The sequence below is a fragment of the Tyto alba genome, unplaced genomic scaffold, assembly GCF_018691265.1.
Source record: "Tyto alba isolate M040663 unplaced genomic scaffold, T.alba_DEE_v4.0 Super-Scaffold_20000042, whole genome shotgun sequence".
NCBI classification, from domain to species: Eukaryota; Metazoa; Chordata; class Aves; order Strigiformes; family Tytonidae; genus Tyto; species Tyto alba.
This window is the reverse complement of record NW_024881293.1, coordinates 2,998,261-3,025,952: the sequence shown is the minus strand read 5'-3', so window position 1 is coordinate 3,025,952 and position 27,692 is coordinate 2,998,261. Positions and strand designations below refer to the sequence as shown.

The window sequence follows — 27,692 nt, the reverse complement described above, 5'->3', positions numbered from 1 at the left end:
TGTTTTGACAGGAATATATGGCAAAACAAATACTCAATAAAAAAAAACACAGGCTGTGCTAGAATATCACACTACATAGAAACTATTCACAGAACTAAGAACAAAAAACATCACTAGGATGACCCTGCTGTGTTGCAGAAAAAGCTCTATGGATAAACGTTCATAAGCTTCGGACAGAATGAGCATTGACCATGGGTATCTGGGTTTGGTTTCAACACTCCACAGCCCGACACTTGTAACTATATCGCTAAATTTGTGTTCCATGTACGGGAGAGGTGGCCCCAAATCAGCCAACCTCAGCAAAGCAAAAGCCCTCACTGTGAACAGCTGATGATTTGCCTGTTTCACAAGCATTGGTGCAAATTTGTGTTGCTTTATCCCACACATTCTTATCTCCACCAGCTAAAATTGCACAAATCAGCTGTCATGATTGTTTTGCTTTAAATACTCTGGTGATGAAGAAAAGGACCAATCCAGTTTTCAGACCAGAAATTCACTTTAAAAGCCAGGATGAGAAAAAAGTTTGGAAGCCATAACTTTAAAATTGTGTGGAAAATTAAATTCTGGTAAGAAGAATACAAAACAGAAATTTCACCAAACAACTGCCACCAACTTTAATCATCCCTCAGTAATACACCTGTATTCATAATGCCTCTACACTGAACTACAAACAAAAATTACAATTAATAGAAAATTGTGAGAGTGTCATTAGTGAAAAGCTTTTACCAGAAACGATAGTGGCTCAAATCTACAAACACACCACCACGTATCTGGAAAGACCTTAATGTACATTAAGACTTGCACTGCCTAGCACTGATTTTACTCGTACTCTTAGTCCAGTGTAAGAGCAGTATCTATACATAAAACATCTTGCGCAGCTAACGTAATGTAGACATACACCACATAAACAGAGCAAATCTTTCTGCTGGAGTATATCACAGGTTATATACTGAGCAAATGTACTCTTATTTAAACCAAAATTAAAACGTGAATGTGTCTGTGTGTTCCACTATGAAACAAAGTTTATCAAGAAAATGTGGATTTGAATATTCTTCTTATCAGAGAAGTATATACCTTGATGACAATCGCAAGTAGCCCCACATAACTAAAATCTAATGCTACAACAGGAATGTCCATCCATAATGAATCCTCAACAAACCAGACACAGACAATCTTCAAATAAGGGCCCCTCTCAATAATCATTTCTCATTTTTAGTGAAGAACTCATGATACGAATCAATTCTATATACTTCAAATTCCACCTTTTGTAAAGGGTAAAAACTTCCCCCTCCCCCTTATTTAATCTAAGGACATGTTGCCAGTAATATAATTAACAAAAGAAGGGTGGAGAAAATTAGGGTATTGCAACATTAATAAACTTTTTATTTCTGCTTATGAACGGAGTGCTTAGTCTCCTGTGAAGACACCTCAGAAACACTTGTAAACAAGGCTTAAGACAGCATAGGTTGTTTTAGCGTACACTTCTACTGAAGTGAAATGGCATCTGTCTACACAACCTTAGCAATAATAGGAATGGTTTTCTTTTCTCCTGTTGTGATGCCAGCATTGTTTTTGGTGGCTTTATTATTTGATTTTTTCAATTCAGAACTGCCACCTGGAATTGACCAACCTCTAAAGCTTCGTTTTTTCCATTCATTGATGATTACAACCATGACCTTGGTAAGTTAACTTTCTTAAAACTGGGGATTTAATTTTTATTTTGGTTGGATATTTGGGAGCTGGAAGACATTGGCTTAAGAAACAAATGAAAAGAAGCAGCATCAATTCACTCCCCTGAAACCTGTAAGCATTGTTATATGAACCAAATAATGTTAACTCACAAAACTGATATAACTAATCTTAAAAGCTTTTTTATATTTTTTTCAGTGTATTTGTCAAACTGTAGCCACTTTACATTGGAAAAATGTTTCACATGAAAATGAAAAAAAAAATAGCTATATATATATACTGTACTTATTGAACTGCATGTACATATAATAATGCTATCTATTCAGAAGCAAGCCTACATTACTCTTCTTCTGAATTCTTTCTTTTCAACAGGGAAAGATTTTGGAGAAGCTAGGGATCTGCAATGATTTAAGCTTATTGCGAGTTCTGCTAGATGGAATACCACCATGGAGAGATTCAAAACTTCTTATCAAAGATCTCAAAGTAGATGAGGTACCACTGAGGATTTATCAGCCTAAGTGGCCACCTACTGGCAAAAGAAGAGGAATACTGTATTTTCATGGAGGCGCTGGCACATTTGGAAGCATTAGTAAGAAACCAGCAAGCCTTATTTTTAAAATCAAATCCAAACCTCTACACTTTTACCTTCAGACACGTATCAGTCAATATCTCACCTGTCCTTCCTAACGACAATAGTCTTTGCAATCTCAATACTAACTGCACAGCACTTTGCTGAATTAACAGTCTAGTGCACAGTTAAGGGTAATCCCATTTCTCCTTCCTTTGGGCTACAGGTGAAGTTGATGAAAGCAGCTCTTAGCAGATCTGTGGCTTCTAAATCCAGAACTGTGATCCAAAAACCCCTCAATGAGCCGTCAGCTAACAGCAGAGGGACTCTGCTCCTCCTCCTGAACCTGTTCTGAGAAATATTCAGTTTGCTGGGGCAGAGAAAGAGAGACCATTAAAACAAAACACATGCAATTAGGTCACTGTGAGGGAAGTTCAGCTGACAGGATGTTGTTATACCTTAACTAACGACTAGCTAAAAATAAGATCTAGCAACAGTCCCGGAGTAAGGGTTGGAATCCATGTCTCTTCCCTCCTCCTCTGTACTCGATCTTTTCTGGAAATGTAACTTGATATGAAGCTCAGCGTAAATCTAGTTTCTGGAATAATTACAGTATCATGAAAATGCCAATGCTCTTCCTAAAAGGAATACATTCTGGCTTCATTCTTTGGAACAATGCTTTGGTTACTTCTCAAGGAGAAATTTTTAGTTTTGGATCTCACATGGACTAAATTGTTTCCTGTAAGCTTGGATAAGGCCTCGAAGTACAGAATTTAAGATATATTTCTGTGTTCAGCACTCAACTTTTGTGTAGAAACACTACAGAAGTCAGTGTTTCTCAACTTGCACTCCATGCATCAAGAGAAGTCTAAAAGGTGCAACATGGTCCAAGAAAGAATTTAAAGAATACATACAAAAAATGATCTGTAAATATGTTCCCATTCATGTAAGCAAGGAATCAAAATGAAGGAAAACATAAATAATAACATTAAAAATAGAACCAATTTGGGGGAGTTTCATTCTTGTGGTAACACTGCACAGAATATTTCTTTTTCAGAAAGGGAGACAATGCTCTGTCTCAGTAGCTGCTGGCTCAGCCTCCTCACTGTTCTGGATCTCTTTCTGAGCAACCAAGTCTACGTGTGCTTTGTCTGGAAGCCAAAGCACTTAATATGGAAATCTAGATTCCATTCCAGGGGTCAGAGAGGGAAGTTTGTGGGTTTTGAATCCTTTACTGTTTCAAAGGATAAGTCTCCACTAGCACTAAGTTAAGCAGACTTCAGTTATCTGCAAATGAGTTTGAGAGTCTACCTAGCTTCATTTAGCATCACGCAGAAACAGTAACATAACTTCCAGTAACTTAGGTTCCATTCTGCACTGTGACAGAAATAATCCACCCTTGTTTTACTTCACAGCACATTAGTGTGGGTGGAATGTTAGCATCACCAGCTGTGATGCTTCTAGTTCTAGAGCTAGTCTGGGTGGCAATGAAGACTCAAGACATAAGCCTCTATGGCCTAAGTGAAAGGTAAATTCCTTTCGCTGGAAGAAAAATAACACACCACAAATTTGCATAGTTGTAGTTGTTGTTCACAACACAATTGCTGTTGCACAATCAGCAGCACACTGAGGGAGCTATATCACATGCCACGGCTTAATATAATACCCATACATATACACTGACTGTAGTATGCAACCTTTCATTTGAATTCCCATTGGTACTTGGTAACAGGAAAGCAAATAACATAATGACAAGTTTTTAAAAGGACTTGGGGAATCTGCGTAGTAGTAAGCCTGAAGTCTGCAACTAGCAAATTAGCGGAAGCTTCTATGAACAGAATCAGTGGACAGACAAATATGACTTCCTCCTTAAAATCCATACGAATGGAAGATATGCTTCACAAATCAAGGTAAGCTTTTTAAAAGAGTCAGCAAATACATGAATAAAGGAGACTGAGTTGATAAAACCTACTTTGATTTCCAAAAGAGCCGCTTAGACAGGCTATACACCCATGACACAAGAGGGAAGGTCCTTCATTTGGATAAAAACTGATTAAAAATCAGAAAAAAGATGGGAGGTTCCTGTAAGATTCCCATAAGGAGATCTGTGCTGAGACCAGTGCTAATCAATGTATTAAAAACCAGAAAAGATGGTGAAAGCTGATATGAAGTTCTTCAAGGTAGTAAATGAATGGTTGAAAAACTGCAGAATGCCTTTATGATAGCAAAGGATTAGACAATAAAATGACAGGTGAAATGGCATGTAGAGAAGTCAAACAGATGAGCAGAGCATCCTAACTTTATAAATAAAACAATGGACTCTAAGCAGACTACTCCCTTGCAGGAAGAAGATCTTGGGATTATGTTAGAAAATTGCCTGATAACGTTGACTTAGTGCACAGTAGCAGTCAAAAAGCAAATAAAATGCTATAAACTATTATTAGGAAAGGACAAAACAGTAAACTTCTTTATACCACTGTAATAAATCCATGGAGCATTTAAATATAGTATACTGCTTGTAGTTCCAGTTCCCATACCTCAAAAAGGATATAGCAGTACTGGCAAGACTTAGAGAGAGGCTGCATAGGTGAGAAAAGTGCTTCTGTACAGAGAATAAGCAAATAGACTATGACTCTTCAGGCTGGAAAAGACAGATAAAGACTGATACACTAAATGTCTACAAAATCATGAGAGGTAAGAGAAGTTAAACAGGGAATGATTATCCACCACTTCTTACAGTACATGAGTAAATGTCACCAAATGGAAGTGGCGAATGTCAGGTACAAAACAAGCAAATAGAAATGGTTATTTACATCTCTGTAAGCAAGCTACGGAATTCTTCATTGCACAAAGTTGTTAATGTCAAAATCATGGGTTCAAGTAATTCAGATTTGAATAATTCAGGGAGGAAATATTAATCGAGGGTATTAAATATAAAGACACAGTTTCTGTCTCGAAGGAGTGCCTTGAGCCTCAGCTTCCTGTATGCTTCTTACTACTATATGTTTGGCCTCAGCTTATGCTTCTCCTTAGCCCTCTTTTGTTGACCACCAGCTCAGATGTGATACCAGCCTAGACAGAGTTCTTTTTTTCCTAGGATTACCATTCTTACACGCTTATATTATGCCCTAACAGCCACTGACCACTAACCACGAAATATTTTAACATGCAAAAACCACACTGCATAGCAGAAGCTACTCATCGGTTTCCTGTTGCAGTGCCTTCCACAGAGTGTATGTTCAAGGATCTGTATTTTCATTCCAAAAGGATATTTGATTTTTAAAACATCATTTTTGATAAACTTTCTCTTTAGGAGCCTTTGAAAGGATATGCCGCTATATTGCCAAAAAATGCAACTCAGTGGTTGTGTCTGTTGGGTAAGTGCTACTTTTACATAGCAATATTTATGGTAATACAGTTCACAGTTGAAACATTTCTGAAAAATATGCTGAAAATATTTACTGTTTTAGACTGTGCTCCTTATTTTTTGCTTTAGCCTTTAACTTAGAAATGTGCTTAGATGCAAAGTATTCTAAAATAGCTGTAGCACCATTAGTTTGTGTCTCCAGTCTACCTTAGTTAAAAACAAATATAGTCTTTGAAATTTAGAAAACACGGCCTACATAACTACTATACCAGTCAATTGTGAACAACACAAATTAAACTTTATAATTACTTTGACAATAACCACAGTGTCTTCAAAATTTCAGTTATCGTTTGGCTCCTGAACATCCATACCCAGGGCAATATTTTGACTGTCTCAATGCCACCTTATACTTTATGAGGAATTTAGAAGAGTACCATGTGAATCCTGCTCTCATCATCATTAGTGGTGACAGTTGTGGAGCTAATTTTGCTACGGTTATTTGTCAAATACTGCTGAATAAAAGAGATCTCCCAAAAGTACGTGCTCAGGTCTTACTTTATCCAGGACTACAGGGGCTAGATTTTCATTTGCCTTCCTATCAGCAGAATGCTTCAGTCCCCATGCTGTTTCGGAAGCTAGTTATCTACTTCTGTTTTCGATACCTTAATAAAGAACCATCAGTTTTGGAAGATGTCCTACAAAACTGCCATGTTCCTGAGAGTATGAAACAGAAGTATAAAAAATGGGTAAGTGCTGACATTATTCCTGATGAATTTAAGATTAGAGGCTACGTACCACAGAAATCCACTTCATATAAACCTGAAGTCCATGAAGCAATCAAAGAACTTCTAGAAATAACATTTTCCCCACTTTTAGCTGAAGACTCCATTATTTGCCAGCTCCCTGAATCCTACATTGTGACCTGTGAGTTTGATGTGCTAAGGGATGATGGACTGTTATACAAGAAGCGGCTAGAGGACAATGGTGTTCAAGTAACATGGTATCATTCTGAGAGTGGTTTTCATGGAATTTTAGCCTTTTTTGGCTATGGGATTTTTTCCTTTTTATCTGGAAAAAAGATAATGGATAGTACTGTGAATTATATCAACAGTTTATGAAAGTGTTTTTCGGAACAAAGATGCAAGTCTTACATTATCCTTGGCAAATTTATACTTAGCAAAGAATGTAAACACTTCTGATGTATGTTTTGTATTTTGACTGCATTTTATACTTTCTAATTTCTCCTTCTGCAGTGACTATCAAACAAATGTTAAGATTATTTAAAGCACCACAATTCTAGAAAACATTATTATAAAAACACACCTATGTAATCAACATGCAAAAGCAGGACACCTGGCACACTGTTTCATTCCAACTCCAGCAATCCTAGAGTCTTTGCGTGACTGGCACACATTCAAGGCAAGCAGCAAGAACATCTCTTCCTGAAAATTCAACTGCCCAGAAATGCTGAAGACAACAACCAGAGTCTACTTTGGCCCTTGTGAGAGATGGGAGATGTTTAGGATATCTCAGGTTCTGTGAAGTCTTATGTCAGATAGTGAAATTGCAGATCTGCATTGCTAGGGTCAGTTTGCACAAAGACCATGCTTTTCTTGAAAAAGTGAAGACAAAAGAATGGCTTCTGTCTGGAGCAGGAGTTCTAAACTGAAACTAGTATGGGTTTGATTTTGTTTGGAATCTGAGAAATGATGTTTTGTTTTGCAACTTGATTCTTAAACTGGAATCCCCAAACTTTAATGACTGTGTACATGTTAAGGAAGTGCAAAGGTGAGACTTCTTTTTCTTTTTGTACTCTCTGTTTTTCTTTCAAGATCTTATCTTACGCTCAGGACTACCTGTTATGCTACCTGTTAGGCTACGTTTGTAGAAAAACATCTGAAGATTGTACTTGTAAGAAGGTAGAGAAGCACAACATTATATTATCTTATCACTGTAATGCCATGGCAATTTTGTGATGCTTTCAACAACAAAAAAATAAAAACTAGCATTTAAAATATTTCTGTTACAAGAGCAAGTTATATTTACTAAACACATACTCACTGATAAACTTAAATAAGCACCTTATGGAGAAACAACAATGCAACACTAGCAGACTTGAGACCAGAGCCTTGCTAATTCTACCTAGTCAAATCTGTGCTGCGCACAGTAATTTATCAGACAACTGGACTATCCAAGACTATTGTATATGATCACATAACTACAGAAACATAGTACAAACTGAAAGTCCAGAAACACCATTGGGTCGCCTGTTCTATTTTTTTTTTTTTTTAAATCTGGACTTTTTTTGGTTTTAAACAAAATATTCCTTTCTACTTCAGAATACTTTACAATAACCATCTGCCTTATTAAAAACAATCAGCTTCTCACTGGAAAAAATTAAGAAATTTAATTTTTTATAAAGTTTTCTAACTAAGATGGCATAGTACTTTCCCTCCATCACTTACAATTTAACTAAAAAATAAAATCAAATTACAGCATGGCTGCTTAATGAAATTAAATTTTTACCTCTTTCATTTCCCTGGGAATTTACAATTTCAACAATGTTCTGACATCCTAGTTGTATGAAGAGTTGCAGGCTCAGATTCACAATTAATACCTCAAGCATCATTTAAAGTACGGCACTTCTATGTTACCACAGTCCCATTCTACAGCAAGAACAAGATAAAGAGGTTTGATTTGAAACTCTTTAATTGCTGATTACCTTAAGTCATTTTATGTTGTACCCAGTGCACACTGAGAGGTACTGAAGTTTACCTGATACAAGGTAACCTGATCATGAATCTAAGTCAGACTCCTGTATTGTTTTTTAACCATGTTCTTCTTTTAGAAGAAAACACAAATACTAAAAAAAATTAGATGAGGTAATGGCACAATTTTATAGGTGCACCTTTCCACAGAAACATTGGTGACAATCCACTTGGCTCTTTAGAGTGCTAATCATATGCAGGTTTCTATCTCTGCATAACACTAGAGAAACTCTTCTTCAGAATACTGTTTTATAGTGTCATAAACTCAAAGCACACAAATGCCCTGGGTCCATTTTCTGCTTCTAATTAAATTAACATTAATGCAGCTTATTCATAACATTCTTCTCCCAGCTAAGGACTGGTTTCCTGCAAAAATTCCAAAATTATGCTGACATAGATCTTCTAGTGAATTCAGGACTTTGACCAACTTATCTTTTGGGAAATAAAGGGAGCAGGGGGGAGAGAAAGTGGGAGAGGGAAAGAGACCTACTAATGTGTTTGTAAAAGGGAGGAGAAAGGTTTTTACTGGAGCAACCTTATGACAAAGAATCAGGAAGTAACAAGCCAAAGATATCTGGGAAAGTCAAATCAAAGGCACTTCAGATCACTTTGCTGCTCAGCAAAATGGCAGTTGTATACACACTGCTGGTGTTATTCTTAGCAGTTTTTGTTGCTGGATTTATATTGCTGGTCATGGGGGCAATGAATTTTGATTTCTCCAACTCAGAAATTCCTTCTGGAGTGAATCAGCCTGTAAAGCTTCGAATAATTCATATAATTTCAATAAGCAGAGCTGTGGTGGTAAGTTAACCTGGTGTGATTTTTGGGGGAAGAACGGTGAACCTATAGATTTTAAACTTAATACAATACTAGAACTCTTCTTGGAATTCATTTTCAGAGAGAAGAGCAGGACATTGTTATCATGGTGCATGTTGCATTTAGAAGCTCAGTTTTGCTCAAGAAACCTTTACCAGACTTTTTTTACACTATACTGCATTTTCATAGTCCTGCCTAGCTCTTACATTAGGCAGTATGTAAGTCTGACTGCTGCTACAATGAATTGTGCTAACCTAGCAATAATTTGATTAAGAATGCTTATATATGGTGGACCATTTATATTTCCATTCTAGGTTCAGAATATATCGGATGTATTTCGGCCATGCTTTCAGGCTTTTCTTGGTCTTGGGGATGAGGAGTGATGTATTTATTTTGAACATAAAATCAGAAACTGAGTATTTCAGAATTGGTTTTGGAAAGGGGGAGTTTTTGTCACACAAGTGACAAAATTAGGTAACATTGCACAAAAGGAGCTGAAGGAATTCCACCTCCCCTGAACACATATTTGTAACTCCTCCAGTAACTAAGCAGACTTGTCTGATGGGAATGAGGGGATCTGGCCAGCCCAGTTTCTTCAGGTGAACTGAAGAGTGGGAAGCTAACCAGTCCACAAGAGTTGAAGCTCTTACCGACACTCAACTTCTGGTGATCTCTGCTGACAAAGGATCTCACTGATTCAGGAGCATTTCCATGTAATGATAGATGATGTGATGACGGAAGGTCAGTGAAGATTTCCAAGAGGAATCAAAAAGCAATTATCAAATACACTCTCAACTTAGTCAACTCCGCTTTGGGCAAGTGTCCATATCATAAAAATCAACACCAGAACTATCATCTTTTGCTATGTTTTCACATCTTCTCAGTGGCAAGGACAGAATAACCAGTGAAAACTAAGCTCATTTTCACCGTTAGGTAAAGGACCTGCTGAGAAAGCAGTCTTTGTTAATGCTGCATTGTTTTGGGATGATGTTCTTCAGTGAACACTGCTGTTCTTGTGACCCCTCATGATGCTGCTGTTATTTGTTCAGTTGTACTACCTACTCAAATATTTTATGACTGCCCTAAAATATATGACTTAGACATCATGAGTATACTGCCCACACAGTTCCTTTACTTTGGAAAATACAGAATCTCTTGAGTAAACTCCCTATTCTTTTTGCCTTTGAACAGGGCAAGATTTTGGAAAATACAGAATCCCTTGAGTAAACTCCCTATTCTTTTTGCCTTTGAACAGGGCAAGATTTTGGAAAATATTGGCATCTGCAGTCAGGTTAGCTTTGTCCGGTACATTCAAGGTAGAAAGACTCTAGGAGTGGACATGAAGCTCTTCATCAAGGACCTGTGGTTTGAGAGAGTGCCTGTAAGGATTTATCAGCCTAAGGGTCCATCTGCCAGCCAAAGGAGAGGAGTTATGTTTTTCCATGGAGGAGGATGGGTATTTGGAAGTCTGGGTAAGATATCTAACAGAAAAAAATATTATAATTTAGTTTAAAAAGTATCTATTTTATAAGTGGTAAAGTTGATTGTCACTTGATCTGTAGCAGTTATGAAGTTCAAGTATAACCACAGATGCACTCTCCTAAGTCTTGCTGTCAGAAGAAAGCATCTGTTGTGCATTAAGTGATTTTTCTTAAAGACAAAGACAATGAGATATGAAATGAAAAAATACAATAAGCAAATACTGAAATAGGAAGATGAGCGGGTACGAAAGATCTGAGGAGCTATGTAGGAAGGGGCAGAGAAAAGTAGAGAGTATTTTCTTATAGCAATTTTTTGATTTATGCAACAGACAACATTAGCACTCTGGCAAAAAAACAAAACAAAACAAAACAAAACAAGCACAAACTCCATCAAATATGTTTCTTTCAGAGACCCACGAAAAGCTATGCCGCTCTATTGCCAGAGAAAGTGAATCAGTAGTTGTATCTGTTGGGTGAGTCTTTCCTCATGCTATTTTTTAGAGATTATTTCCTGTAGTATAAATACCACCTTATAGCTTTCCTGATCATAGCAACAACCATTCTCAGAGAAATGTTTCTGTGGGACTTGTCTAGCACATGATTTACAAATTCTGCTCTTGTTTGGAGCCACTAAAGACCAACTCAGGCTAATTTTTCACTGTCTGACTACAGCACAAATAGTGCTTTAGGATATCTAGCTGGAATCAATGTTTTCAAATTCCAAACTCAAAATTGATAGTAAACAGATAGTAAGCCATATATTCTACTTAATCCTTATTCAAGGAAACTCTGCTTGTACCTACAGAAGCACTACATGAATGACAAGCTACTATCATTATGAATATACTGACCAAGCTATTTGGATTCTGATGAAATAACTGCACTGTAACAAAGACATAAACCAGAATTATTATCATTTGTATCTGACCCATGGAAAGCTAAGGCATAAAGCAACTAAATGCCTGTCAATAAAACCTAGACACAGTTGGCAGCTGTGTACTCCTGTGTTGTTAAAGACCTGAGAAACATCCCAAACAGATGATTTCCTAATAAATTAATCTGCACCACCTGGTCCAACTAGCCATAGATTGTTTATGATTAACCTGTGGAGAAAAGGAAAATTCTGAGGTAGCGTGGGTATTGCTGGTTGCAGGAACCACTATTTCAGGAATACATCTGAAACTAATATCTCCTTCTCTTACTTTTGTTGCCTCCTTCCACATTACTAGGTATCGTTTAGCCCCTGAACACAAATACCCTGCCGCGTATGAAGACTGTCTTAATGCCACCATACACTTCATGAAGAATACAGAGCACTATGGGGTGGATCCTGACCGTATAATTGTCTGTGGGGACAGTGCTGGGGGCAACCTAGCAGCTGCTGTTAGCCAGACCCTTGCAGGGAGCTCAGACCTCCCCAAACTGCGTGCTCAGATCTTGATCTACCCAGGCCTTCAGGCACTGGACTTCAATTTACCATCCTATCAGCAGAATCGGGGAGTCCCTCCCTTATTCCGAGAACGTGCTGCTTTCTATGTGTTACAATACCTAAATGGGAATGCCTCAAATCTGGATGAGGTCTTGGAGGGTACCCATATTCCTATAGATATTAAATTAGATTATAGTAAATGGGTGAGTCCAGACAACATCCCTGAAAAATTTAAGGTCAGAGGCTACAAACCGTATGTGCTACTTGACTGTACAACTGAAGTTTATGAGACAGTGCAAAGATTCTGCGAGCCCAACCTGTGTCCACTGTTAGCCGAAGATGCTATTGTTCAGCAGCTGCCTGAGTCTTTCATTTTGACTTGCGAGTATGATGTGTTGAGGGATGACGGCTTGCTTTACAAGAAGAGACTGGAAGACAATGGTGTTCAAGTGACCTGGTACCACCTTGAGGATGGATTCCATGGAATCATAAATTCGTTTAATAGTGACTGGTTGTCATTTTCATCTGGAAAGAGAGGTCTTGACAAGATTGTGAACTTTCTAAAAAGCTTATAGAAACAATTTTCTTTCCTTATGTAAGAATTGCCAATCTTTTGTGGTCTTTTATTCTTCTAAATTCCACATAAGAGGTTTAGATAAGAGAATTTGTTAATGAGCAATTATGCCAGTGTGACCACTGAAAAAGATATTTCAAAAATGCTATGAAAGTTTCTTTTAGTGCTATTTGAAGTATTCCATGTGCAGTCTGCCTATTTGAATGATCTATCTGGACTAGGCAATTGCTACTCTCTCAGTAAATACTAAAGGTGCAGTAAAATTTTAAATCAACATCTGGTCTAATCCACTTTACTCAATTATGAGCTATGGTTTCACTCTTTCTAGAAGACAAAGTGTGTTTTGGTAAAGGAGAAAGATACTGATATTACAGTGCTATAATGCAGTGCCTGTGCTATATGTTACACGTAGCATCTGAGTCTAAGATTCCCAGTCACTGACTTGCAGAACATTTCTAGGGGCTAGGTAACTGGTATTTTGGACTTGAAAAAATGAAGTCAAAACTGCAGCTGTCCTCAATAGAGATACTCTACTAACAGTTTTGTGTAAAATATAATGGAGTAAATGGTCTAAATGTTTTCCTATGTTTATCAAATATGTAAGTATGCTGAAAAACTTCTTCCTGTGCTTAAATACTCTAACAACAAAATAAGATCAATGTATTTACTTTTGTGGAGCACGTTAGTTTTTTTATTCCCCCTTATGTTAGTTCCCATATTCTTTTCTAAACATCCTTGTTAAAACCATATATTCCAAACTACTTACAGAATGTCCACAATACAGGAAGCAGCATGTGGCTCTGATCAGATGCAAGACAGTTTAACCTCCACATTAGTTGGCTCTCCTTGTAAATAGGAACCTGTCATAAACTAGAACTTTATTCAGTACTTAACTGCTATCTCTCTCAACAGTCTTTTGTATCATCCGCAATCCAACAATGCCATGCAGAATACCAGGCCCTGTATCAGTCCCACAATTAACATGAAGCTAAACAGGAAATTAAACACATTCTCCTCAGCCTTTTCTCCAACGTGATGCACACTGGCACCTTGCACAACATTTCCAAGGACTTTAAAGTGTGTGGCACCCGAGAGATCTGTTGTAACTTGGACTGCTCTAAGGTTTACTGTTATCTGCGAAAGATAAATCGAAGATAGGCATAAAGACATCTCAGCTTTGATTAAGTGAAATGGAGTTTTTTTATATAGTGCCAGTGATATTGCTGGTGATTTTTATTGCTTCGTTCATACTAGCAATTATTGAAACAATTCAATCCGACTATGCCAATTTAAATATCCCTCCTGGAGTGAATCATCCTGGAAAGCTTCGAATTGTCCTTGCTTCTATGATTACCATATCTGCTCTGGTGAGTTACTCTGCCATGATTTCTGCCAGAAATGTGGTTTAGGTGTTATTTTTTGTAAGGTTGTATGTGTAAATACCAGAATCTCGCTGGCTCCATTAAGACTTAAATGAGGGCTTTAATTTTTGGGGAGGCTGCCTTTGAAGGACAACTAGAGGTCTGTTAGATCTCAGCTAGTTCAGTCAGATTTTCCCTATTACATAGGGATGAACCCAACCATAAGAGTCCAAGTCTTATCAGATGAGTTTCCCTGATTAAGCTTAAATTAAGCATTTATAAAAAGTGAGATTGCTTTGACTTCCATTTTAGCTAAGCACAGATGATGTTTTTAGGCCATTCTTGGGGCTTCCCAGTAACAATGATGGAAGGCTAGGTGCTTCTTAGCAGAGAAAACCAGAGACTCAGGAGAAACCTTAGAGAAATGACATACGGGTTGTAAGGCTGTAAGTGGTGGGAAGCTGGTATGAAACCGTAGGGCTTGGTGACGCCGAGAGGGAAACTTTTTTCTCCCCTGAGACACCTTGCCTGGCAGAGCGTGAGCCGGACGCATGGGCCTACCTGCTCAGGTGCACGGTGCCAGAGCAGCCCTGCTCGCCCAGGCGCGCAGCCTCACGGGGGGCTGCCACGGCTCCATCTTCTCCTGCGCCAGCGTTCTGGTGAGGACCAAACCGGAGCAGCCGCGGGAGGCGAGGGTAGAGGCGAGCGGCTCTGGAGCAGGCTAAGCCCCGCCAACACGAAGCCTGAGGGTCCCCTCAGGCCTCGCAGCAGCCGGGGACCCAGGGCAGCGCAGCTGCTGGCTGCCCCCGGGGGAGGCCGCCCTCCGCTCAGCCGGACCCTCCTCCCTCTCTTCCAACAGGGAAAGATTTTGGAAAAGGCGGGGGTGTGCAGCCAGATCGCCTTCAGCCGCTACTGTCAGTCCGGGAGGAAGCTGGGGCCGGACCCGCAGCTCTGCCTGCAGGACGCGCGGTTCGGCGGGGTGCTGGTGAGGGTCTACCGGCCCCGCGCCCCCTCCGCCGGTCTGCGGGCGGGCGCCATCTTCTTCCACGGCGGCGGGTGGCTGTACTGCAGCATCGGTAAGGCGAGCCGGGTCGTTTCCCCCCCCGCTTCGCCGCTGTGCGCTGTTATCTCCCGGGGGCGGGGGGAATAATTCTGCCCCGAGACCTGCCGGAAGGTCTGAAAAGCTGAGCTTTCCCGGCATCTTCGGCCAGTTTAAGCGCTGCCGCGGCACCTCTGCCGTGAGGGGAGGCGGAGGGGCTGAGGGGGAGAGGGACGAGGGGAGCGCACGGCCAGGGCGGGAAAAGGCGGCCTCCACCTTCCTTGGCTATTGCATCGGGAAACGGAGCGGGCAGCTAGCTAACAGCACCCCCAACTTTTTGCAGATTCACATGAAAAGATCTGCCGTTACATTGCCAGAGAGAGCGAGTCGGTGGTTGTGTCTGTTGGGTGAGTTTTGTCAAGTACCACCCTATGCAAGTCTTTGCTCTTTTTCACTTCTTAGCACCACAGTGATGCACATCTTGTGGGAACACTCCTCCTCAGTAAACCATTTCCCCAGGATCCCAGATGGTCAGGCAGAATTTCAAGGACACTATTTTCATTCCTCCCACCTCCCCAGTCTGCTAATGCAGGAAGAGTGCACACAGACCCCAAAGTATGGTTCATGTATCTCCCAACACAGAGCTATGATGGGACCACACAAAAAGGAGTGCTTTCCAGAAAAGTTTTATAACGTGTTGAGAACTGACTAATAAACAAACTTGGAAGGTGATCTGTTTAATCTGTTTGATCAGTGATCTGTGTAATTACATGTAATCACTGTAAATGTTAAGGAGGTTTTTAACAGAAACAAATGCTAATATATTTTAATATTGATAGTACAAAAACCATAACTCTGTAGCAGTTATTTAAATAAATAAAATAATTCTCAAGAGGAAATATCCCAAGTAAAGGCAAGGTGCAGACTGATTTAATTACTTCATCCACAAGCCAGATGCAGATACACCAGAAGAGTAAAATGAACTTGTATCACTTAAGTTCTGATCAGTGCTGTTCTCAGCAGATCCCAACTATGCTACATCTTCACAACTTTCATCCTACTGGCTGTCTATAATAACCGGCTGGACAGATACCTGTTTAGCAGATAATGACACTGGGTATTTTTGCTGAAGGAAAAATACTCCAAACAACACAGGGAAAGTCAAGGTGCTGTAGGAAATTTCTATTTACTGTTATGATATTTCCTTCTCTTACTTTTGTTGCCTCTTTTCACATTACTAGGTATCGTTTAGCCCCTGAACACAAATACCCTGCCGCGTATGAAGACTGTCTTAATGCCACCATACACTTCATGAAGAATATAGAGCACTATGGGGTGGATCCTGACCGTATAATTGTCTGTGGGGACAGTGCTGGGGGCAACCTAGCAGCTGCTGTTAGCCAGACCCTTGCAGGGAGCTCAGACCTCCCCAAACTTCGTGCTCAGATCTTGATCTACCCAGGCCTTCAGGCACTGGACTTCAATTTACCATCCTATCAGCAGAATCAGGGAGTCCCTTTCTTATTTCGAGAACATGCCGCTTTCTTTGCTTTGCAGTACCTAAATGGGGATGCATTGCATATGCAAGAGGTCTTGGAGGGTTCTCATATTCCTCCAGATATAAGGCTGAAATACAGGGAGTGGGTGAGTCCAGATAACATCCCTGAAAAATTTAAGGTCAGAGGCTACAAACCACACAAGCCCCATGAATTCAAGGCTGAAGTTTTTGACAAAGTTAAAAGGCTCTGCGAGCCCAACCTGTGTCCACTGTTAGCCGAAGATGCTATTGTTCAGCAGCTGCCCGAATCTTTCATCTTGACTTGCGAGTATGATGTGCTAAGAGACGACGGCTTGCTTTACAAGAAGAGGTTGGAGGACAATGGTGTTCGAGTGACCTGGTACCACCTTGAGGATGGATTCCATGGAATCATAAGCCTATATGATTATTCACGTTTCTCATTTCCAGCTGGGGAGAGGGGACTGGACAGAATTGTTAAATTCATTAAAGGCCTGTAGAAACAACCTTTTATCTTTATGCTTCTCCCACTGATGTTTCCGCTTAGGCTCTCAAACCTCAGGTTGTACTTGTCAAAAAAATGTGATACACTTTGATTTGTAAAATACCAATTGTGATATTCATCAACTTCAACTACTATCTGAAAATTGGTCTTTGTCCTCCTGAGACTACTGATAGTTCAGTCTTTACAGTTTTAATATGTTCCAAATGCTGTGTTTCAGTCCCTTTCATATTAGCATCTGATTGATTCCTTGTATGTAATTACCAGATGATTTACCTCTATGTAATTAATGCCTGTGGAATGATTTGGATTAAAGAACTCTTGTGAATTACAGTCAGGATCTTTGTGATGTCCATTTGATGAGCTCCAAAGCACAACTTTATTCTGTCTAGTTAAAAAGTACAAGTTAGGTACATAGTGAGCTGGAGAGAAGAGTTAGAGGAAAGCTCTGGAAAAATGGGCAGAAATCGAGGTGCCAGTGGGGAGGTTCAACATCTATTCAGTGGGCATGGGAGAGCCACATCTGCAAGAGCAGCAATACGAGGCCTGAGCTAACTGGGGACACCTTGCTGGAGGCAAGTAAGGGCTGCCCTGATTTTGAAATAATGGGAGCTCTACAAACTCCTATTTAATTTTGGGATGTCTCCATTGTGCCCACTGAGGCTCAGGGTGAGAGATACTGGTTGAGATGGAACGCTTATGTCAGGTTTTGGGAAGACAGTAAGGATCAGTGAGCTGGGCTCTTGATCTGTGTATACTGGAACGTTTTGCTTAAAGAGAGGGAAAATACTAATGAAATGTATTCGTGTTCTTTCAGAGAGTGGTTCCCCAGTAGTAGTATTTTAGAATTTATGCTGTGATGTTTCTCCATGTTTTGAGTTTTCTTTACAGGACAAGGCAGAGTATTCCTTGACATGACACTTCACTATGCTGACGAAAGCAAGGAACTACAGTAGTGAGCATACTCAAAAGAGTAAGACTGAGGAAATGAAAATTCTAAGACTGAGGAAATTGGAGATTTTTACAAGAACAGATGCTGTCTTCCATTTAGATTTCACAGTGTGAAGGCAGCCCTTTGTTCAGCTTCCTGCAGGCTGCCGTTAGACAGAGAGTCCCTGAATTTAAGGACAAGTGACACGCTCCTGCTGATCTGAAGATGAATTCGCCAGGAACGCGGGGTGCCCTGCAACCCGCTGGCGCCGCAGGCTTCCCGCCTCTTCTGAAATACCCGATGGTGCCTGCCCCAGAGCCGGGCGCTCTCTGCCCCCCAGCCCGGCGGTGCCTGCCCCAGAGCCGGGCACTCTCTGCCCCCCAGCCCGGCGGTGCCGGCCCCCCAGCCCGGCGCTGTCTGCCCCCCAGCCCGGCGCTGTCTGCCCCCCAGCCCGGCGGTGCCGGCCCCCCAGCCCGGCGGTGCCTGCCCCCCAGCCCGGCGGTGCCTGCCCCCCAGCCCGGCGGTGCCTGCCCCAGAGCCGGGCGCTCTCTGCCCCCCAGCCCGGCGGTGCCTGCCCCCCAGCCCGGCGGTGCCGGCCCCCCAGCCCGGCGGTGCCTGCCCCCCAGCCCGGCGCTGTCTGCCCCCCAGCCCGGCGGTGCCGGCCCCCCAGCCCGTCCCCGGGTCCCCCCGCTCCTTCCTGGCCGCTGCCCGCGCAGGTCACGCGTTGCCTCCTTGAACCGAGATTACAACGCGCCTCAAGCCGGCGGCGCGGCCTCCCCCCCGGGCTCTCGCCGGCCGCCCGCACCATGACCCCGCCGCCGGCTTTGCAGAGCTGTCACAAACGGCCCGTGACGCCGGCGGCCCGGGCCGCGGTGGCGGAGCGGGGCGGGGGGGGCGGGCGGCCGCTGTGCCGGGCCCCGCCGCGGGCCGGGCAGCCCCCGCGGGGCCGCCGCCGGGCCATGGCGCTGCTGCCCGCGCTGCTGCTGCTGCTCCTGGCTCTGGCGGCGCTGGCGCTGGCGCTGGCCACGGTTCTCCTCGGCCTGCCCAGCTACGACATCCCGCCCGGGGTGAACCAGCCCGTCAAGCTGCGCCTGGTGCTGGCTGTCCTCCTCGGCACGGCGGCCCTGGTGAGTCGCGCCCTCCGCCCCGCTGGGCGTTTCGGGGGTGGGGGTGCGTGGGGGGTGTGTGTTTCCAGCGCAGCCGGGGCGCGGTGGGGATGGCGGGGGGGCGCGGTTACAGCTCCGTCCCCCGGGCCGGGGTCCCCCGCGGCGAGGGTGGGCAGCCGCCCCGCGAAACACGGCGGGGGGTGGGGTGGGGTGGGGTGGCGCGACCCCGGCCCACGGGCCGCGCTAGGAAGCCAAAGGAAAAAAGGAGCCTGGCTTAAGATCCGCGTGCCCCCGCCGCCCTCCTGGGAGGGAGGATGCTTGCGGCTCCCCATCATGGGAGAGCGCTGAGGGGGAGCACCCCCAGGCTGGGCGCTGCTCGTGTCACGGGCAAAACCCGTTTCACGTCGCGAAGCAGCGTGCCCAGGGCGTGTTAGCGGCGGCGGCCAAACGGCCGTGGTGGTTTGGGGCTCGAATTCGGAGGTGAGCTGGTGTTTTGTTTGATAACTGCCCTCAGCTTTAGGCGAAGTCACCTTGCACAAAGAAAACCACAGCCCTTCAGCTGCTCCTGCCACGGCTGACATTCATGGCACAAAATCCGGTTAGGGCTGCTTTACTTAATCCCTGGACTCCCTTTTACAAAATTGCATAAACGGCATTAGAGCTCTCCTGAACTCTTCCTCTATTACTTCTGGTATCTTTTAATGTTTTTTTTTTTTTTTTTGTTTGTTTTGTTTTGTTTGTTTTGTTTTTTTTGTAATCTTCAGTAGCCACAACATCGCCTTCGCTATCACCTAAACCTTGTTTTCCTCCACAATGTTTCTTATACCATTTACATCCTCTTGAAATCTGCTGACAAAGCCACACAGCTCCTGAACCCCACTAGCAGGTGACAAGGGAACGCATTAATACAGGGTCTCATTGGGCATTTAAAACTGGCATCTTGTTTCGTAGACGAACTGTAACAGTATATTTGTTTGATTCCATTAATTAATTTTGTTCCCAGCTTCTTGATTGTTCACTTATTACATCAGATTTATATTCTAGCTTGCAAGATAATTGCAGGAGCATTGGGAAAGGAAGCTGCTTTATTTTGTTTTGTAAATCTGTTGTGCAAATAAAAAGCAGTAACTAAGTTGCACAGCACAACTCAGCACTTAAGATTTCCAAATTCACTGACTTTTATGGTTTAATTAGTTTATGCAGTGAAGAATTATTAAAGCTTTTATTGCTGCTTCTATAAATGACATTTAATTGTTATTATCAAGTATAAATGCAACAAGAATGAGCACAAAGGTGTGCAGGACAATACTGGCAATTAAAATGTATATTACATGACAGCCATTTTGGATGGCCTATATAAAATTGCTGATGTGATATTAGAATGGCACTGGATTTGAGTAATGGAGGTATATTTTTTACAGTCTGTAGGATGTGAGAGCTTGGGAAAATTGTTTTTCTCGAACCAGAGAGATTTATTTTTATCGGCTAAGAGGGGTCAAATTGCTGTATGTGAAGCCTTGCTTTTTCAGTCTGATTCTTCAGATTCCAGCCGGTATGATAAAAGGTAGAACTTCTTCTTTTTGATAAAACTAATCTAGGCAAACTTAAATCAAATACTGTTTTCTGACTCTGTCCTGGGATCACTCACTTTTTTAGGACTGGGCATTCCTATCAAGAAAACCAACAGTGGAGTTACTTTTCCTCACTGTTGTTTTTCATGGATGTATTAAGGCAAAACACAAGGACTTTAGTCTAATTGTTTACAACCTATTAGAATGAACTCTCCTATCAGCACTTAGTGTCCAGGAAGCCATTTAGAGAGCGTTTGGGACATGCTGTCATAGCCACTATCCTCCTCTGTGAGCAGTCCTCTCAGTAGTTACTCTAACTTCTTGTGCTGTTACTATTTTTTATATATATATATATATATATATATATATATAGTGTATTAATATTTTACAACATCACCACTTTTTTTTTTTTTTTCCTAAGATATGTGTTTCTTTAAAATTTCCCTCAAATACAGTTCAGTGGAATTACAGTGCAGTTTTTATACCTTGGCTAACTCAAGAAGCCTTTAAAGAAGCCTTGCTTTCTTTTACCTTTAACAGGGAAGGATTTTGGAGAAGACTGGACTTTGCAGTCAAATCACTTTTGGCCGATACGTGCGACAAGGACGGAAACTAGGGGTGGATCCAAAGCTCTTTATCCAGGATCTGCAGTTTAACAAAGTACCTGTGAGGGTTTATCAGCCTAAAGCTACCTCTGATGAGCGAAGGAGAGGTATCATCTTCTTTCACGGAGGAGGCTGGGTATTTGGAAGTCTTGGTAAGATATTTGCTGGAGGAATTACAGTAATGTATAAAGAATATTCTCATCTTTTTATAAAACTGAAATAAGAGGAGGTTTCAGTATGTGCTTTGGGAGGAAGTCTGAAAACAAATATGTGCCTTTCTGGAATGAACATCCCCTAGCTGTCTCAAAGATTAGGGCAATAGCAAAACACTAATGAAAATATTTCTTTTCCAGATACCTATGAAAAAGTATGCCGCTACATATCCAGAGAAAGTGAATCGGTAGTTGTATCTGTACAGTAAGTGAACCCAGTTCTATTGTTTGGAGATTATTGTTGCTGTGATGCTACAGCAGAGCTGCACTGGTTTTGGAGATGTTCTTTTGTGCAGAGAAATTTCTATAGAGTTCAGTGAAGTCCATAAAGAGACAAATAGTGATAATGGAGATTTCACAGGTCTTAACTGTTCATGCCCTGAAGTACTCAGAAAAGACCCAAATGGAAATATTTGGCACACTAAGAAAATCTATAAAAGCCAAAAACTTAGGTTAAAAAAGTCTTCCTTTTGCTGAAGATATGAACATGTAATAAGATGCTCCAAACAACTGTGATTTATAGAAATAATCACACTGTATTACTCCATTTTTACACACAGGAAGCAGAAGCAGAAAATTATTAAATAATCTTGTCAGGAGTACACAGGGAGTTTTCATCATGACTAAGAAATGTACAAAGTCTTGGTCAGACTCTTAGTCAGATGACAATTCTACCTTACTGAGTCCTTGTGACTGAATACGCAATTTATGGCTTATCTGCAATCACTAACTGCGGAGTGCCGGCTTAGGAGGTAATGAATATCCTGACCTGGAGGAAAAGCACCCCAAAATGATAGGGCTGGAAGACAGCACAGAATGCCATTTCCTGATTAATAGTAATGACCTTTCCTTCTCTTACTTTTGTTGTCTCTTTCCACATTACTAGGTATCGTTTAGCTCCTGAACACAAATACCCTGCCGCGTATGAAGACTGTCTTAATGCCACCATACACTTCATGAAGAATATAGAGCACTATGGGGTGGATTCTGCCAATGTAATTGTCTGTGGGGACAGTGCTGGGGGCAACCTAGCAGCTGCTGTTAGCCAGACCCTTGCAGGGAGCTCAGACCTCCCCAAACTTCGTGCTCAGATCTTGATCTACCCAGGCCTTCAGGCACTGGACTTCAATTTACCATCTTATCATCAAAATCGAGGAGTCCCTCTCTTATTTCGAGAACGTGCTGCTTTCTTTGCTTTGCAGTACCTAAATGGGGATGCATTGCATATGCAAGAGGTCTTGGAGGGTTCTCATATTCCTCCAGATATGAGGCTGAAATATAGGAAGTGGGTGAGTCCAGACAACATCCCTGAAAAATTTAAGGTCAGAGGTGTGAAGCCACTTAGGCCCACTGATTTTATAGCTGAAGTTTATGAGACAGTGAAAAGATTCTGCGAGCCCAACCTGTGTCCACTGTTAGCCGAAGATGCTATTGTTCACCAGCTGCCCGAATCTTTCATCTTGACTTGCGAGTATGATGTGCTAAGAGACGACGGCTTGCTTTACAAGAAGAGGTTGGAGGACAACGGTGTTCGAGTGACCTGGTACCATCTTGAGGATGGATTCCATGGAATCATAAGCCTATATGATTATTGTGGTTTCTCATTTCCAGCTGGGAAAAGGGGATTGGACAGCGTTGTTAACTTCCTAAAAAGCTTATAGTAAACATCTTAGATTCCACGAGTCTGTTAATGCCTCAATCTAGGAAAATATCTTTTTAGGATATTTAATATAAAGTGATGGGTAGGCAATCAAGGGCAGCCATTAACAATGATAAGGCTCATCAGAACCTCATTCCAGCTGTTAGTTGGAACATGGAATATGCAAACCTTATACAAGCCTGTACCATGCTGCAAGCCCTCCTCTTTAGCTATGTCAATAAAGAACACATTATTTTGAACGGACATCCTGGTTTGACCCACTTGTTTAAAATAAAATGTGTGTGTCTATGAAGAGAGACCATGTGTCATGCAGGTATGTGTGGTGTGTTGGGATAGAGGAGTATGTCACATATCACAATATTTTGAGACATACTCTGTGATCTGATTCTGAACTCTACTAAAGACTTTAGTGGGTTAGGAGCCACTGTTTTGGTCAAAGGTAAGTATGATGCAGCCTGGAATGTGGTTACTGGAACGACAGTCACTGTGGGGATAGCAAACAGAAATGGTTCTACAGCCAAGCAGTTCCACACAGCACCCACGTTTCTCAGCACACAGGCAGAAGTAGAGCCCCTTTCTGCCCTAGTTTTAGCACTGGAGTACTAAGTAATCTTTCACCAACATAACTTTAAGGACAGTTCCTACAACCAGGGAGGGTAGTGCTGTGAGACAAAGAAATATGACTGCATCGCAAAGAGATGAACATGACTGCTGGAAAATCGAACCCAAATACTCTAATAAAGTTCTCATTGGAAACTGGCTGGAAGAGAGGAAAAGGGTAAGAGTGGGAAAGAAGTGTGAGAGCAGGAATAGTGGGTCAGAACCAATGCTGTGTAGGTAGTATACTACTGCAGTCGTATGCTAGAGTCCAGGCTCATCTCAGAAGAGTAATAAAAGGCAGAAGGATAAGCATCTTGCTTGGCCTACTTTAATTAATTTTGTTTATGATCTGCCATTCTTCCCTCTTAAGCCAGGACTGAAGCAATGGCTGAGCGTGGGTTATATTGTCTGGTTCACACTGGACATTATATTAGCCAATTAAAAATGCTGTGGCACTTTTTATGGCAATCGCTTCAGACTGCTGTACAACTTACATACAACTATACAACAACAATATATACAACTTAATAGGTACCACTATTATACAAGAGAGGCTTCATTAGTCCTTCCATAAGTTAATACTTATTATTACTTGTATCAGAGGATCTTTAATAATAATTTGGATATTGGTTTCATTTGCTTATATAAAGAAGACCATCTTTGCCAGCAGAGCTGCTTGATAGATTGTACGCCCTGCTTAAGAGCTGAGCAAAATTCTATCATTTGACATTTTGTCAAAACATGCCAGGTAGGTTCAGTATTGGACCTGTTGGGGAAAATCCTCCTGACTCTGTGAAAATGATTTCCTTCAGATTTTTTTTTTTTCTGGAGCAAAATGCTAGACTATATTGCAGAGACTGGCCTGCTGCAGCAGAAGTAGGAAAAAGGGAACAACAGGAAAAAAAAAAAAAAAAAAAGGGTTCATTTGTCCTTTTCAGATGGTAGTTCATGTGGTAGGTGAAAGTATTTTAACAGCAAACCATGGATAATTTTTCAAGGCCTGTACAATATCTTGTATTTACAACAAGGAATCAATCCAGATTTTTACAATGGCTGATTCTACCAGCTGACTTTACCATCTGAGAAAAAGTACATGCCATAGCCTTCTTTCCAAATAAGTGCTTTTAAAATGCATAGATGAAGAAAGCAGCACTGGAACAGAGCTTTAGTAGTTATCAGATTGCCTTAGCTATACCAAGTGTTGTGTATCTCTCTAGTTTACAAAAGAGACCGGGAAACTTGGCAGCAGCATCTACAAAACAGACTTCATTTGCTTCCCAGATCACAAACCAGAACACACACTAAGGAGAATCATGATGGAAAAACTGGAGGTAAGTAAAAGAAATTTCAAATGTAGGGCTGTGTGTGCCAACATTCCAAACAGCAATGACCTTTGACTAACACTTAAGCGTAGTTTACATCCTTAAACAACTATATGTGTAAAAGAAGGCACTGCAGCTCCGCGGCCGGTTTACAGGATCCAGAGCTCCCTCGTACGTTTGATTCAAGCAGGATGCCTTTCAGAGCTAGACAAACAGCACATGCTTGGTGCCCTCTGTTTCTTTCCCAGTCTCTGCCTTGGAGGGTGACGAGGGCACATGAAGAAAATCACCACGTTACTACCAGCTAGGGCTGGGTATTGTGTCTTCAGGGCATTCCACAGGCTATGAGCTTGCTGGTAAAAGAGGATTCCTTTCATCAGCACACCTCTGATTCATAGGAACAAACAGCACTTAAAGGAGTCCCAGATCTTTCACTACAATACTTTTCCCACAAGGATCTGCTAGAATGTCCTATCCTCCAAGGTGCCTCTCCATCCTCAAATATCAGTCTCTTCTGACAGACAGTTGGAAGGTAGTACATGTAGCACTAGTGCACAATGAAACACTTAAGAAGCACAAGATAATCAGCTTTTCATTTGCAGGATTCTTAAATGTATCTGCAAATTTGTAATGCATATCTTGAAATCAGACTAATCAGATCTCATGACATACAGATGTAGTTGCTTAGTCTAACAGGACGTTTACTTTACTTGAAATGCAAATGTCCTTATTTTCAGGGACTAAACTATAAGTAAAAGTAGTACAAGTACTGACAAAATTTTGTGATATCACTGATAGTACAATCTGACTCAGAAGCATGCTAAGCCACCTGAATGCTATGTACAAAGACAAATAGTATGGTTTCATGTACATCTCATTTCAGGGCCTGCCAATGCAGCACTTCTTCACCCATCATGATGAACCAAGAAGCCGAAATTTAGTATCAGAGTATGACGACAAATACAACAGACACGGTTACAGCCCTGTGCTCCTTCCCCTCCACAGCGGGAACGAATGCAAGTTTGCCTGGATTCCTCAGAAATCGGATTGCCCCGTTCTTGGTAGTTTTTGGCATTATTAATTCAATCAGATGGGACATGGTGCTGTGGTCAATATATAGACTTAGAGCCAGGAACCTCCTTCTGTTTTAATTCTGAGAATAGGTCTTGTGGTGACTGTTGGATACTTTCTTACCCAGCCAGTAGCTTATTTTTTGGATTGATAAAGTGGAAATGTTATCCATATCAGAGTACTTAATCATGACAGGAGGCAGTGAAGGACAGTGTCAATGAAGAGATTTCTCTCCTCTATGCAATAACACAAGACACCAGCTGAAAACAAGGAGACCTGAGAGATACAGCTAGCAGGAGAATTTACAGAGTATTATTATGTTTCTGAATTTAAGTGACATGTACAGCTCTGCTAACTTCTAAAATATCTACCAGAGAAGCTACGAAGAATTAGGACTCCTTACCTTTATACCATTACTACTGTCCTATCGATATCTAGTAGTGATTTTCCCTTCCAGCCAGCGAGTAGACACACATACCCTGGGAACAAAAAGATCCATTTTGCCCTTAGTCTGCTGTCAAAATAGTACCAATATTCTCTATGACAACTGTGGATTAAAAACACCAGGACCAAAAATGTAATTCTATAACTTCTAATGTTTAATAATTTCATGTCTCAGAACCTCCCACCAACTATGGCCTCCTTGAGTACCTGATGAAAAAATGGCACCAGAAAGAAGCTGGAGTGATGAACAGTGTCTACACCATTTCCTATGAAAGCCCACCAATTTCTGCTTTTGCTACTCGTCAACTGAGACAACCAGCTAAAACTCATGTCCTCCCTTCCAACCAGGAATATTTTCCCCAAAACGTCAGTAGAATCCTGGACTATGAAGGAGGTCAGAAATATCTGCAAGTCATCCGCCAACTGGTGAGAGACAGAAAAGCAAGGGATGCCTGTCTGTAAACTGCTTAGGGTGATCCTAAGTACTACTTAATATAGCTTGTTGCTCATGTACGTAGGAGTGATCTGTTCAATGCAGAAGGAATGAGAATTAGGTTATATAGGCAGAGGGCTCTCTGTTAGACCAAGTTGCTGGGTTACATTTGGACCTGCAGATGGCTGGGAATATTTCAGAAGATATTAAATCACTGAAAACACAGTTTTTATCTGTTGGTTTCTAGTCAAGGAATAGTTGCAGTAAAAGAAAAAAAGAAAACAGAGTGGTGTTGAACCTGAAAGAGTATTAACCTCTTAATTGTCCTTAGTTGTTTTTTCATTTTTACACAGCTTGCTAGACATTTCTGAAAAGAAAAAGTAGAAAAGAAAATTGTGTTATTCTGTAATGTGTCTGAAACATCCAAGAATCAAGTAAACATATGCAATGGCTGCATACCTAAGGACAAGGTGAACCAAGGTTTTTCCCCATGCAGTAAGCAAGTAGACCTTGACTGCCCTTGGCTTTACGTGCTGAATGGCACCTAATGGTAGATAAGCTGCAAAGTGAACTGCATTTGCTGACCTGAAGTTACCAAACAGTAAATGTAGACTAAATAGCTGTAGG

At 41.5% G+C, this 27,692-nt stretch overlaps 5 protein-coding genes across 5 annotated transcripts; all 5 read left to right on the top strand.

The window, feature by feature from the left end:
* Positions 1–1,497: 1,497 nt before the first annotated feature.
* On the top strand, positions 1,498–6,742 carry LOC104362951 (arylacetamide deacetylase-like 4). The gene is made up of 4 exons (XM_009969332.3): positions 1,498–1,680; positions 2,062–2,278; positions 5,571–5,634; positions 5,968–6,742. The coding sequence occupies exons 1-4, from the start codon at positions 1,498–1,500 to the stop codon at positions 6,740–6,742; spliced, it is 1,239 nt and encodes a 412-aa protein (XP_009967634.3).
* Positions 6,743–9,016: 2,274 nt separating this feature from the next.
* LOC104362950 (arylacetamide deacetylase-like 4) lies at positions 9,017–12,693 on the top strand. The gene is made up of 4 exons (XM_033007747.2): positions 9,017–9,193; positions 10,464–10,680; positions 11,099–11,162; positions 11,919–12,693. Exons 1-4 carry the CDS (start codon positions 9,017–9,019, stop codon positions 12,691–12,693), a joined length of 1,233 nt encoding a protein of 410 aa, XP_032863638.1.
* Positions 12,694–14,604: 1,911 nt separating this feature from the next.
* On the top strand, positions 14,605–17,283 carry LOC116965262 (arylacetamide deacetylase-like 4). Its single transcript, XM_033007587.2, has 4 exons — positions 14,605–14,712; positions 14,913–15,129; positions 15,436–15,499; positions 16,334–17,283. Exons 1-4 carry the CDS (start codon positions 14,605–14,607, stop codon positions 17,106–17,108), a joined length of 1,164 nt encoding a protein of 387 aa, XP_032863478.1. The 3' UTR covers positions 17,109–17,283.
* Positions 17,284–18,779: 1,496 nt separating this feature from the next.
* On the top strand, positions 18,780–23,438 carry LOC104360448 (arylacetamide deacetylase-like 4). Its single transcript, XM_033007586.2, has 4 exons — positions 18,780–19,168; positions 21,259–21,475; positions 21,677–21,740; positions 22,422–23,438. The coding sequence occupies exons 1-4, from the start codon at positions 18,848–18,850 to the stop codon at positions 23,194–23,196; spliced, it is 1,377 nt and encodes a 458-aa protein (XP_032863477.2). The 5' UTR covers positions 18,780–18,847; the 3' UTR covers positions 23,197–23,438.
* A 46-nt stretch (positions 23,439–23,484) lies between these two features.
* On the top strand, positions 23,485–27,345 carry CUNH1orf158 (chromosome unknown C1orf158 homolog). Its single transcript, XM_009966395.2, has 4 exons — positions 23,485–23,973; positions 25,013–25,126; positions 26,001–26,178; positions 26,808–27,345. Exons 1-4 carry the CDS (start codon positions 23,875–23,877, stop codon positions 27,092–27,094), a joined length of 678 nt encoding a protein of 225 aa, XP_009964697.2. The 5' UTR covers positions 23,485–23,874; the 3' UTR covers positions 27,095–27,345.
* The last annotated feature ends 347 nt before the right edge of the window (positions 27,346–27,692 follow it).

Coding starts and splice junctions, on each gene's coding strand:
- LOC104362951 (XM_009969332.3), top strand. CDS start 1,498: ATGGCATCTGTCTACACAACCTTAGCAATAATAGGAATGGTTTTCTTT. Junction 2,279..5,570: donor TGGCACATTTGGAAGCATTA/GTAAGAAACCAG, acceptor CTTTCTCTTTAG/GAGCCTTTGAAAGGATATGC. Junction 5,635..5,967: donor TCAGTGGTTGTGTCTGTTGG/GTAAGTGCTACT, acceptor TCAAAATTTCAG/TTATCGTTTGGCTCCTGAAC.
- LOC104360448 (XM_033007586.2), top strand. CDS start 18,848: ATGACCCCGCCGCCGGCTTTGCAGAGCTGTCACAAACGGCCCGTGACG. Junction 21,476..21,676: donor CTGGGTATTTGGAAGTCTTG/GTAAGATATTTG, acceptor TTTCTTTTCCAG/ATACCTATGAAAAAGTATGC. Junction 21,741..22,421: donor TCGGTAGTTGTATCTGTACA/GTAAGTGAACCC, acceptor CCACATTACTAG/GTATCGTTTAGCTCCTGAAC.
- CUNH1orf158 (XM_009966395.2), top strand. CDS start 23,875: ATGACTGCATCGCAAAGAGATGAACATGACTGCTGGAAAATCGAACCC. Junction 25,127..26,000: donor TCATGATGGAAAAACTGGAG/GTAAGTAAAAGA, acceptor ATCTCATTTCAG/GGCCTGCCAATGCAGCACTT. Junction 26,179..26,807: donor ATCGGATTGCCCCGTTCTTG/GTAGTTTTTGGC, acceptor TTCATGTCTCAG/AACCTCCCACCAACTATGGC.
- LOC116965262 (XM_033007587.2), top strand. CDS start 14,605: ATGGGCCTACCTGCTCAGGTGCACGGTGCCAGAGCAGCCCTGCTCGCC. Junction 15,130..15,435: donor GTGGCTGTACTGCAGCATCG/GTAAGGCGAGCC, acceptor AACTTTTTGCAG/ATTCACATGAAAAGATCTGC. Junction 15,500..16,333: donor TCGGTGGTTGTGTCTGTTGG/GTGAGTTTTGTC, acceptor TCACATTACTAG/GTATCGTTTAGCCCCTGAAC.
- LOC104362950 (XM_033007747.2), top strand. CDS start 9,017: ATGGCAGTTGTATACACACTGCTGGTGTTATTCTTAGCAGTTTTTGTT. Junction 10,681..11,098: donor ATGGGTATTTGGAAGTCTGG/GTAAGATATCTA, acceptor TGTTTCTTTCAG/AGACCCACGAAAAGCTATGC. Junction 11,163..11,918: donor TCAGTAGTTGTATCTGTTGG/GTGAGTCTTTCC, acceptor CCACATTACTAG/GTATCGTTTAGCCCCTGAAC.